Raw genomic sequence first — 12,332 nt, 5'->3', positions numbered from 1 at the left:
CGTTCTACCTTTGTCACCCTCAGTATTCTACCCAGCCTGAGCAAAAAGTGTCGCACATTCCCAGAGCAATGAGAGGCAGTCCCTGCAGCTGCTTTCCTCAATCCTCCTATCCTTCCACTACAGAAGGATTTGTTGGTACCTAAGCACAAAGGTAAGTGTCACCTACTACCATTGTCACTTGTCACTGCCTTCCCCTTTCCAGCACTGCAAAAACTGCCCCAGACCACTCCACTACCAGCAGGTCACCATTCTTAGTTGATACAGGTACACACTGCAGTGTGGGATTTCCCTAGGGCTGTCTGTGTGTGTTCTGGTGCCTGATGGACTGTGCTAGTTTAAGTGTATGGTTTTACAAGTTACCACTTGGTTATATGCTCAAGTAGGCTTGTGTGTCTGTGTGTGTGTGTGTGTGTGTGTGTGTGTGTGTGTGTGTGTGTGTGTGTGTATGTGTATGAGAGAGAGACAGATAGACAGACAGACAGACAGACACAGAGAGACAGAGACAGAGAGAATTGTACATGTGTGTCTCTCTGTGTGTCTTCATACACACATGTACACACCTGCTTACACCGATGTTTACTCCCAATCCAGTCCCATATATTCATCTCTCTGCACTGTGCTGGCTCCTGCCACATGCCACAGAGAGGCCAGGACCACTTCACCTACAGGAGAAGCCCGAGATGTTTGCTGACCTCTCTTGACCTAGAATAGGAGTCTACAGCAATTATATTGTCTCCCCAGCCATGAGGCATTGATCTATCTTTCTGCCATCATGGATAAGAGGATCTGTTCATACCTCCATCTTCCCTGACCAGGAAGGAAGTCCCATGGAAGCAAGAACCAAGTTACAGTGCTGGGCTCATTAAGTCTGGGAACGTGACAGATGGAACTGCATGAGCAGAAGCCAAGTGCAGAAGCTGTTGGTGAACAGGATTCCCAGAGCAAGGCCCTGGTCTTGGTCCCTCTCTGCAGCCTCTGACTTCATTACTTGAGTTCTCTAAGGCTCTGATGTGAGTTAGAAAGGTCCAGACGCACAGCATCACCCAACCTGGTGAGCCAGCTGACAGCTTTGAGTGAAGATGACATCATAGGCAAACTCACAGCCCACTAAAGCCATTAGGCAGCCAGTGCCAAAGCCTCACTGGAAAGAGAGTGAGCCCAGCCTACTCCCAGTTACAACGACTGGAAGGAGCCACCCTCCCTCCAAGGCCAAGAGCAGAACACAGCAAGTCTTGCTGGAGGAAGAAAGTGTTAACAACAACAACAACAACAAAAAAGAACACGTTAACAAGCCCCAAGGATATCTATGTGGTGATCACAGAGCTAGGACCAGAATACCACAATCCTATCCTTCCAAGCTGTACTACTCTGGAGAGGAGGGCTTCTCTTCCAAGCTCAGCTGTTCTAGGGGGCTTTTCCTCCACGCTTAGCTGCTCCAGGGTGGGGCCTTCTCATCACCTTTACTTTGTTGTCATTTCTATTTTGTTGTTGGATTAGGGATGAAACCAGGATCTTTACACACTGAGCCATATACCTAGCCATCTCATTACCTTTTAAAGACAATGTGTTAACATCATGGCTGTTGAGCCTGACTTAAGAGACCTCAGAGAAGAGAATGTAGAGTCAAGACTGAGTGGCGAGCAGCAGTAGGTCCATGAGCCCACAGAGGCCCGGGCAGGCACCAAGGCCTCAGCCTCCTGCAACCCACTATCCGAGGAATCACCAAGACCAGAGTTTGGGAATCTGCTAGCCCCAGGCAACACTGCCCCTCCTGATAGAGAATCACAGATGACCCCAGCAGTACTATGCAACCCCTAGGCCAAGAGCTGACAGCAGTGAACTGCCTCACAAGGGTCACTATTCAGAGAAGCAGTTCCCAACATGGTTCCCTGAAGCAGTTCCAACATGGTACACTGACAGTCTGGCAGGTCACAACAGGCAGGGCTTCTTACTACCAACAGTGAAAGTGTCAACCACGACAGCAGATTCACATTTAGTGAAATGTAGCCTTCTAGTAGAGTTTCCTTTCTTCATCCATTACCAGTCAGCCATGCTTTCTGCAAAGGAGAAAGGAGACACTGCAGCTGGGGAGCCCACACAACCTGCACGGGCTGCAGCTCCTCTGTGCCCTCCCAATCAACACAATGGCCTGTCACTATGGTGCAGGGCTGAGAGGCCACTTATTTCTCCATATAGTGCTTAGAGTGTCATAAACTTCAGATAGTGGATCACCCTTGTGAGGATCATCCACCTATGCTACTAGCAAAGAGGAAATTGGGTCAGTTTGCCAAAGGAGCAATATCCCACCCCCAGGCAATGACAAGGCCACTGTGCTGGATTGAGTCCCTGTCCTTTATGGGACTTGCAGGACTAGACATCTGAACAGAAATGTTCTCCTCCGGCCTCCAGATCCCTTTGCCATCTATGCTTAAGAGACACAGTGAGACTCTTAGAAATGAGGTGTGGGGGAAACTCTGAAGCAAAGCTGGCACAGCCACGTGTGTCCATAACAGAACATGGAGCATACTGCGTCCTCTCTAGTCACCAACCACGGAAGAGAGGGCTCTGGACAGGCCAAACCTAGCCTGGAATTCTACTCTGTCTCTTAGTAAAAATGGCTATGCAAATCACTTAACATCTATTTGTGGTTTCCTCGTCTACAAAGTGTGCTGACGAGGAAATGAATAAAAAGAGCCGGGCCACCGTGAACATCAGGAAATTATGATTTCCTCTGTTCTTGATGGCATGGCAGGGATCCAGACACTAGGACTTTCATTAAGGAGGTTAAAGAGAGGGCGCAGGAGGTATGTCCTCCACTCAGAACCCAGAGGCTGCTCTCACACTCAGTCTCCGGACAAGAGAAGGAGCCACTTCTGTGGAACCCACACCCCCAGCCATCCAGAGACCCAGATTTTGTAAACACAGTCTGAAGGATTAGAAAAGAAAACCAGCTAAAGCCAAGCAGAGTATACCCGCACCACAGGAGTTTGCATAATTAATCACTTGGAAATAACATATTTAGGCCAGTTGTAGTTGAGTGTAAATCCTTCTGGGGCCTAGAAACAAGAAAGGCCTAGATTCATGTAGAAGGAAAACACCTGTGTATACGCAGCTAAAAAGGGAAGGATGCTAAGAAACCTGGAGCCAATGTTTATCGTCACTGCCTCCTTCACCACCATCTTCACAGAGGCAGAGACTACAAGGTCCAAGCAAATTGATCATTGTCACACACATAGGAACTAGATCAGAGACTGGACCTAAATCTTTGTGACTGCAAAGCCCATATTCTTTCCTCTCCCATGCCTCCCAGAAGACCAGTAGCAGAGGAGGAAGGAGAGGAACAGGAAAGCCAAGTAATTAGCATGAAGCGAGAAGCTGGGAGGCTGGTGGCAGATTCCATGGATACTCTCCCCAGGCAGAGGAGTCTGAATCTGGCAGTATACAAGAGGGAGAAAAGTCACCCTGCGCAAATACACCGCTGGGAACATTCCGAGAAAGGCTGGACATGTCAGTACTGCTAATCCGGGGCTGAATCACTGCATACAGGGAAGAGGGGTTCTGGTAGAGATGCTGAGAACCCACAGGACAGCACGGCCTGGCTGACTACCAGCACAATCGGGGCCTGATTAGCGGAGAGCGCCAGGGCTGCTGGCCAACTACACCAAATTAAGCGTCCCCAACGTTAGGCTCTCCAGCAGTGGACTTCGTGCGGGTTCCTGATGCATGAGGCAGCATTTTGAATGATAATTAATTAGAGCAGAAAGCAGAATAAGCAAGCAAAGTACATCAGATAAAATTAGTATAATTCTGTCTTTCTCTTTCATTTTACCTTCAATCATAGTAGGCTGGCAAGGTGGCTTGGGTTATGTGGGAAACCCCAGGGAGCATCCCAATGCTCCATGAACCCAGAATCCATTGGGCCCTCACTTGTTCCAAGACACACCATCCCCAGTAACCGCTTCTCCCCAAACAAACTCAAGTCCAGGGAGTAGCAACTGCCTCTATATTGCCTCTCTGCATGAGAACATTGGCTCATTCTAGAGTTTCCTAGTCTGATCTCAAACTAATGGATTCTTTATTAAATTGGTGGGCCTTCCTTCTCTTCATTAGAAAGTCCTGGTCCCTAATAGAGCTGTCTTTAAAAGCAGCACACGCACTGATCAGTACAAGCACCAAAGAAAGATGCTCACTCATCCCAGGTATCACTTGATACGCAACAGACACCTCCATCAAAGGTCTACAAATCCCACGGCAAACCTGCCCACTTCTCCAGTGACCTAGAAACTCATTTTATCCCTATAGGTACATACCTGTTAACAAAGAAAAGAAAATTAAAAGGAAAAACACTTGGTTTCAGGTCAGAAAATTCAGGCAATAACTTATAAGCAGGCTTCTCGCCAGCCCCACGGACTCCTCATAGTCAGAGAAAGACTTGAGTCACTTTCTGCTGGGCACAAATCAGTAGGCAAGTCATATTCAGGGCTCTGCCTGAACAGTCAGGTGCTGTGGACTGAGCATTCAGTTGCTCCTGGGCATCAGGCATGAGTGGCCTCAGCTCCTGTGACCTACCTCATTGATGAAAGAGTGGGCCCCCTGTGGGCTCAGCAGTAGGATGGCACGTCGCAGTGTGTCCCGGTAACGGTTCAGCTCCTCTGTCTTCATGGTGGTGAAGAGACTGGTGAACACATGACTGATGTTCTTGTCCACTTTTTGTAAAGAGACATCAAGGCCCAGTCGTGAGGCCTGGTCCAGAAAGCTTTGGAGCCCACGGATATCTGAACATGGGAGAAGAGGAGGGAAGAAACATCTTTAAGTGGGAAGGGATCTATCTGGGAGGGCAACTAGCCCCAACACTCCCAACCCAGGCATCCACCAGCAGAAACTAGGGTTCCCGTCTACTTCACACATTCAGAGCTGGCTGCAAGGCAGCAACTCAGACCCAGTGCTCCTCATCAGCATCCATGCCCAGGGTTGTCGTCTTGTCTAGCATTGGGAAGCCTTTCCGCCATCCAAAAGGGTCTATGCCAGAATCCACCATTTGCCACAAGCTCTTCTGCTCTCCCATGGGTCTCAGCGCCAGCAGTTCTGTCCTCCAGGCTTCATGGGCTGGTGACCTGCTCCAGGTTTCCCCATCTCCCTCTGTACCTTATATCTGAGGATTCTTGGCCCTCTACAGTCAGATAAACCTACTGAGTGCCCTGAAGAGAGCCAACCCAGCATTTGAATAGTCCAATCTAACCCTGGGTCACACTCTAATCCTCTGAATGTCACCATCTCATGTGATGACCCCTAGCTAATGCAAGAAGCCTTATCTTGCCTCAAGATCTGATTTTTTTTTCCCTCCTGGAATTTCCTTCCTCCTGTCTTATCCCAAGAGGTGACTCATCCCAAGTCCATTCAGAAGCTCTAACTGATTCTGAGATGAATAGATGGCCAAGTTCCATCACTGAAACTTTCCCCAACACTTGGCTGGAGTCCCTATAAGATAAGTGACTGAGCCAATTGCCTGAGGGGGGGGGTGTCCGGAGTGGATCCTGGAGCCCAGAAAGATGGCACACTTGAACTGACCTACCCTTGTGAGGGTCCAGGTGCCATTTTGTTTGTTAATTATGACTCTAATGAACTCGCAACAACAGCTCTACATAAGCCATCTACCTTTTCCAAAGGGACACCTACCTGAAAATAGAACCAACACAGAAGCAAGCAGGTATGAGATGGTGGCACAGCTATTTTGATGCCATTCAAGCCTCGAGGTCAATCCTTGTCCGACACTGTCTCCTAAACGTCTCATTGTTATGGACCAAGAGTTCCCTTTGCTGCCTAAGCCACTTAGTGTTTCACTTAGTGTCAAACATAGGAAAGCCATTTGTGGCCAGCCTAGAGTGTTTCTATTACCTACCTTATCCTTGCATTCCTGCTCCCAGGGTAGACCCCTCCACAGAATGCTGAATACCACCTGCCCCCAGGCCCACAATGCCACTGTCCCCATGCACTGCGGTACCTATCCAGTCATTAAGGCCCCAAGTCAAAAATCAACAGTGCTACCGAAACAGGTTTTGTTTACAAGTGCTTCTCTAAAACTGGCTCTTCCTCATGCCTGACACACACATAGTTCTATGTAAGCAGGTGTCTAGGGCACTGCTAACAAGTCCCTTCTTGGTAGGAAGACAGACCTGCCAAGGTGATAAGTCTAGGCTTGGCTTCACTGTAGCAGGCTGAGTTCCAGCATGACCACAGGGGGATACCCAAGAGTAGGTCCCTGGGAACTCTAAGAAATCCTTAAACTCTCAGGCAAAGCATTCCTCCAGTCTACTCTGGCTCTGAGTGGCATAAGGAAGAAAGCTGAGCAAGCCAAGAGGAGTAAGCCAGTAAGCAGCATTCCCCTATAGCCTCTCTCTGCTCCAGTTCCTGCCTCCAGGTTCCTGCTTAAGTTCTTGCACCAACTTCCTTCAGTGATAGACTGTGACATGGAAGTGTAAGACAGAAAAACCCTTTCCTTCCCAAGGTGCTTTCAATCAGAATATTTCATCACAGCAATAGAAAGCAAACTAAAACAAAAATTATTCTTATTTTGTTTTATTATGTTCACTTTGCTTTAACAAGCACAATAATTGGACGTATGTAGAATACAGTGAGATGTTTTACTATATTCTCCAACAAGAAAATTAGTTTATCTATCACTTCATACATATTTCTCTATGATCAGAGCACTCAAAATAGTCTCACCCAACTTCATTTTGCATCATTTAATGATTTGCTGTTACACAGAGTCACTCCACTGTGATAACACTAGAACTTAGACCTCCCATAAGAGCACCTTCTATCTGATAACCCCCTCCCTCTTCCTTCCCATCCCCTTCCCTGCATCTGCTTACCACCCCTCTACTCTGCTTCTATGAGATCAGTCTTGTTTTATATAATTTTATTTTTTACTGAAAACATACTTTTTTCATACAATATATTCTGATTATCACTGTCCCCTCCTTCAACTCTTCCCAGATCCTCCCCACCTCCCACATTCAAATCCTTTCTTGCCCTCTCTCATCAGAAAACAAACATGCATTAGTAATAGTAGAAGAAGAAGAAGAAGAAGAAGAAGAAGAAGAAGAAGAAGAAGAAGAAGAAGAAGAAGAAGAAGAAGAAGAAGAAAATAAAGAAACCTGTACAGGACAATACAAACAAACAGAAAAACAAAGAGTCAAAAAAAAAAAAAAAGCAAGAAACAGATATTTACACATTGGCACACACAAGAATCCCATACAACACAAAATTGGAAATCATAATATATAAACAAAAAGCAAAAACATAAGTAAAAGAACAAATAGGGGAGGCTCCAGGGAGTCTTTGCGGTGACCCTACCTGAGACTCCTAACACCAGGAGATATTTAGCATGAAGTGACCACCTCCTGTAGCATGAGGGACTTCAAGTGGAGGGAGGGGACACCAATACACCCACAAAACATTCAACCCAAATGTGTCCTCCTTACAAGATATGCAAGGATAAAGATAGAACAGAGATTGAGGCAATAGCTAACCAATGACTGGCACAACCTGAGGGAACTGGGTGGCAGAGCGGGTGGGGATCAGGTCTGGGGAGAGCAGGGATGGAAGGGAGGACTTGGAGAAAGATAGAATATTGGTGGGGGGACACCTCTGGGACAGAGGGGATTCTCAAGAGTCTAGGTGGGTGACTCTAGCTGAGACTCTTAGCAGCAGGGGATATGGAGCCTATAGTCACCACCTCTTATAGCCAGGGGGGACTCCCAGTGGAGGGAGGGGGATACTAACCCCTCCCCCATAAAAACTTCCACCCAAAATTTCTCTTGCCTATAACAAGTGCAGGGTCCATGTCAGAGACAGCCTCTGCTCCCCTTACTAGGAGACTCACATGAAGCCCAAGCTGTCCATTGGCTACATCTGTGTAGGGGACCTAGGTCTAGTCCATGCATGGTCCTTGGTTAGAGCTTCAGTCTCCCAAAGCCCCCTTGGGCCCTGGTTAATTAGCTCTGTTGGTTTTCTTGTGGAGCTCCTGTCACCTCCAGGTCCTTCTATTTTTTCTGCCCACTTTTCCACAAGACTTTCTATGCACTGCTCAGTGTTTAGCTGTGATTCTTAGCATTTGTTTCAATCCATTGCTGGGTGGAGCCTCTCAGAAGACAACTATGCTAGGCTCCTGTCTGCAAGCATAGCAGAGAATTGTTAATAGTGTCAGGAATTGGCTGTCTCCCGTGCGGTGGGTCTCAGGTTGGGCCAGGCATTGGTTAGACATTCCTTTAGTCTCTGCTCTATCTTTATCTCTGCACAATTTGTAGGCAGGGTAAATTTTGGGTATAAGTTTTGGGTGGGTTGGTGTTCCCCTCCCTCTACTAGGAATCCTGTCCTCTTCAGTCTCCATGACCCTTGCTAACAGGAGTCTCAGCTAGAGTCATCCCCACATATCATCCCAGAAGCCTACCCTGTGTCATAGATCTATAGCTTGTCACAGAGATGCCCCACCCATGGTTTCTCTTCTCTCTGCAGGACATCCTTCCTCCTGCCCCCAGTCCCACCCCTCTCTCCAGATCTGATCTTCACCTTCATTTCTCTCCTCCCTCCTTCTCCGACCTTGTTCCCTCTCTTCAACCACTACCTGTGTCTATTCTATTTCCCCTTCTGAGTGAGATTTCAGCATCCTTCCTTGGGTTCTCCTCGTTACTTATCTTGAGTCTGTGGATTTTAATATGTTTAGCCTGCTCTAAATGGATAAAATCCACTTATGAGTGAGTATACACCATGCGTGTCTTTCTGGGTCTGGGTTTCCTTACTCAGGATGATCTTTTCTACTTCTATCCATTTGCCTGAAAATTGCATGATTTTCTTGTTTTTAATAGCTGAGTAGTATTCCATTGTGTAAATGTACCACAGTTTCTTTATCCATTCTTTGGTTGAGGGACATCTAGGTTGTTTCCAGAGTTTGGCTATTACAAATAAAGCTGCTATAAACACAGTTGAGCAAGTGTCTTCATTATACGGTAAAGCACCTTCTGGGTATATACCCAGGAGTGGTATGGAGAAGATACTGTGCTCAATCCTGATGAGACTTGATGTGCTGAGATAGATTGCGAAGGGGGCTCCCCTTTTCTGAGGAGTGGGGGAGAGGGAAGGCAGAAAGAGAAATAAGGGCAGGGCTGGTAGGAAGAGAAGGAGGGGACTGCAATCATGATGTAAAGTGATTAATTAAATAAATAAATGGGAAAAAGAAGCAACATGAGTGAATGATAGCTAATATATATACATCTCTGGTCCTATTTTTAGAGAAGAAAGCCTCACCTTGGTGGGAACCAATACGGACTATGGGATACAGGATGCTGAAAAGAGGGGCGTGTTTTTTGTAATTCAATAACTCATGCTGGTGGGGATGTAGAGCAAGGGGACACTTTTCCATTCCTGGTGGGAGTGCAACTCTGTACAGCCACTTTGGAAACCAATTTGGTAGTTTCTCAGAAAATTAGGAATAGATCTACCTCAAGACCCAGCTATATTACTCCTGGGCATATACCCAAAAGAAGCTCCACCATACCACAAGGACACTTGCTCAACTATGTTCATAGCAACTTTACTCGTAATACCCAGAACCTGGAAACAACCTATATGTCCCACAATCGAAGAATAGATTTTTAAAAAAACAAAATGTGGTGCATTTACATGAGAAATACTACTCAGATATTAAAGACAAGAAAATCATGAAATTTTCAGGCAAATGGATTGAACTAGAAAAGATCATCCTGAGTGAGGTAATCCAGACCCAGAAAGACAAACATGACATGTACTCTCATTTATATATAATATAGGTAGATATTAGCCATAAAGTTAAGGATAACCATGCTACAAATTCACAGACTTAAGAAGCTAAGTAACAAGAAGGGAGCTAGGGGGGATTATGAATTTCACTGAGAAAGGGAACTAGAATTGACATGATGCATGGAGGTGGGGGGGGGCAACTATAGAGAGGTGGGGGTAGGGATGGGAACAGGAAGAATGAAGTGGGGGTAGAATGAAGAAAGAAAGCACAGGGAGAGATAACTGGAATGGGGAGCAATGAGCTAGAAAGCTAGGGCAATGGAAACTCCCAGAAATCTACGAGGGTCACTAACTAAAACTCTTAGCAATGGAGCATATAGAACATGAACTGGCCATCTCCTGCAACCAGGCAAGACATCCAACAGAAGGACTAGGACACTAACCCAGTCACAAAACCTTTGACTCACAGTTTGTCCTGACTACAAGATGTGCTAGGGTAAAGATGGAGCAGAAATTGAGGGAGTAGCCAACCAATGACTGGTCCATCTTGAGACCCTTGCCATGAGACGGAACCCCACCATGACAGTCTGCCATACTTCTAGACAGGAGTCTATCATAATCATCATCAGAGAGGCTTCACCCAGCAGCTGAGGGAAATAGACCTCAGTGAATCCTGAGGAAGAGGGGAAGGAAAGATTGTAGGAGCCAGAAGGATCAAGGACACCACAGAAAACCTATAGAATCAACTAACCTGGGCCCATAGAGACTCATAGAGACTGAACCAACAATCAGGGAGCCGGTAAGACTCTGGCTTCAGTCCCCTGCACATATGTTGTGGCTGTCTCTGAATCTGTTGCATGCCTTTGGGACCCTTTCATCCTAGCTGCTTCATTTAACCTCAGGAGAAAATGTGCCTAGTCTTACTACAACTTAATATGACAGGGATGACTGGCATCCATAGGAAGCTTCCCCTTTTCTGAAGAGAAATGGAGAAACTTAATTAATTAATTTTTAAAAGAGTAGTTTTGTGTACCCAATGAGACTGTACTGAAAAAAATAATTTTCCAACTTGCAAGTGGGCATCAATTGGAGATAGCTTCTGGATTAAGTAAGGATGGGGGCTTGTGTCCACTCCACTTCTCCTCTCAGCACTGGGGCCCTATCTGGCACCTTATCTAGCTATGGGTCTCTATTTATTTATTCCCACTTATTACTGGAAGAAGCATCTATGATGACTGACTGAACAAGCCACTGCTCTGTGACTATAGCAGAATGTCATTAGGAGTCATGCATTGCTACAGTGTTCCTTTTCATCAACAATACTATTTAGTTTTTCCCTTCATCCTTAGCATATCTAGTCTCAGGTTCTTGGTCAACTAAGCAGTGTTGAGGCTCTCATGGAGTAGGCCAATTAGATATTGGTTGGTTAATCCCACAAGCTTTGTGCCACTGTTTCACTAGCACACCTTGCAAGCGGGTCACCACTGTAAATAGAAGCATTTGTGGTTGTGTTTGTGCCTACGTTTCCACTTTGCTAGCATGCAGAGTACCTTCTAGTACCATGAACACTAGTCAGTAGTAGTGAAGTCTCTAGTTATCACCGGATCAAAGTCTACATGCTCGATGAGTTGGGTAGGTGTTATCAGTTTGGGGAGATCCAGCAAATAGTTGGATATAGCCTTGGCAATAGTTTAGGCATTTGGTTTTGCAAACTATTCACAATACCCAAAATGTGAAACCACCCTAAGTATCCATGGATGGGTGGGTGGATGAATGGATTGGTGGGTGGATGGATAGATAGATGGGTGGGTGGGTGGATGGATTGGTGGGTGGATGAATGGATGAATGGGTGGATAGGTGGATGGATGGATAAATGGATGGGTGGATGGATGGATAGGTGGATGGGTGGATGGCTAGAGAAAATGTAGACTACACATACAGTAGAATACTATTTAGTCATAAAAGGAATGAAATCCTGTCGCTTGTGGAAGCATAAATAAACATAGATGAATTTGTGTCAAGGGAAGTAAGGCAGGCGCAGGAGGCATACTTCTGCTACTGCTTCTTCTTCTTCTTCTTTTTCTTTTTTTTTTTTTTTTTTTTTTTTTTTTTTTTTTTGGTTTTTTGTTGTTGTTGTTGTTGTTGTTGTTTTTCAAGACAGGTTTCTCTGTGTCGCCCTGGCTGTCCTGGACTCACTTGTAGACCAGGCTGACCTCGAACTCACATAGATCCACCTGCCTCTGCCTCCCAAGTGCTGGGATTAAAGGCGTGCACCACCACTCCTGTCTATACTTCTGCTTCTTAACCCTACCAGAGAGAGTAGTGGGGCACTTGGTGAAAACTGTACAAAAAGTGCAGAAATACAGGAGTCTAGAGAGGCCATCACCTGTCAGCCACTCCCAGAGAAAGTCTCAGGCCCCAGCAGCCAGTGCAGTATTCGTAATGTCCCCAAGTGGAGTAGATGGCTACCTTCAGGCACCTAGGAACTGTCTTTCTAGTCCTGGGCCTTTTCCTCATCACTTTGAATATCCGTCTTTTTTTCTGGCCTGGGC

At 46.2% G+C, this 12,332-nt stretch overlaps 1 protein-coding gene across 2 annotated transcripts in view; it reads right to left on the bottom strand.

Moving 5' to 3' along the window:
* Grid1 (glutamate ionotropic receptor delta type subunit 1) overlaps positions 1 to 12,332 on the bottom strand; it is a 735,616-nt gene that overhangs the window by 525,433 nt on the left and 197,851 nt on the right. For both annotated transcript variants that reach the window (XM_051142026.1, XM_051142032.1), the window contains exon 4: positions 4,570 to 4,775. In XM_051142026.1, the coding sequence (XP_050997983.1) occupies positions 4,570 to 4,775 (206 nt within the window). The remainder of the gene's footprint in view (positions 1 to 4,569; positions 4,776 to 12,332) is intronic.

The sequence above is a fragment of the Acomys russatus genome, chromosome 3, assembly GCF_903995435.1.
Source record: "Acomys russatus chromosome 3, mAcoRus1.1, whole genome shotgun sequence".
Classification (NCBI taxonomy): Eukaryota; Metazoa; Chordata; class Mammalia; order Rodentia; family Muridae; genus Acomys; species Acomys russatus.
This window is presented reverse-complemented; position numbering and strand designations above follow the sequence as displayed.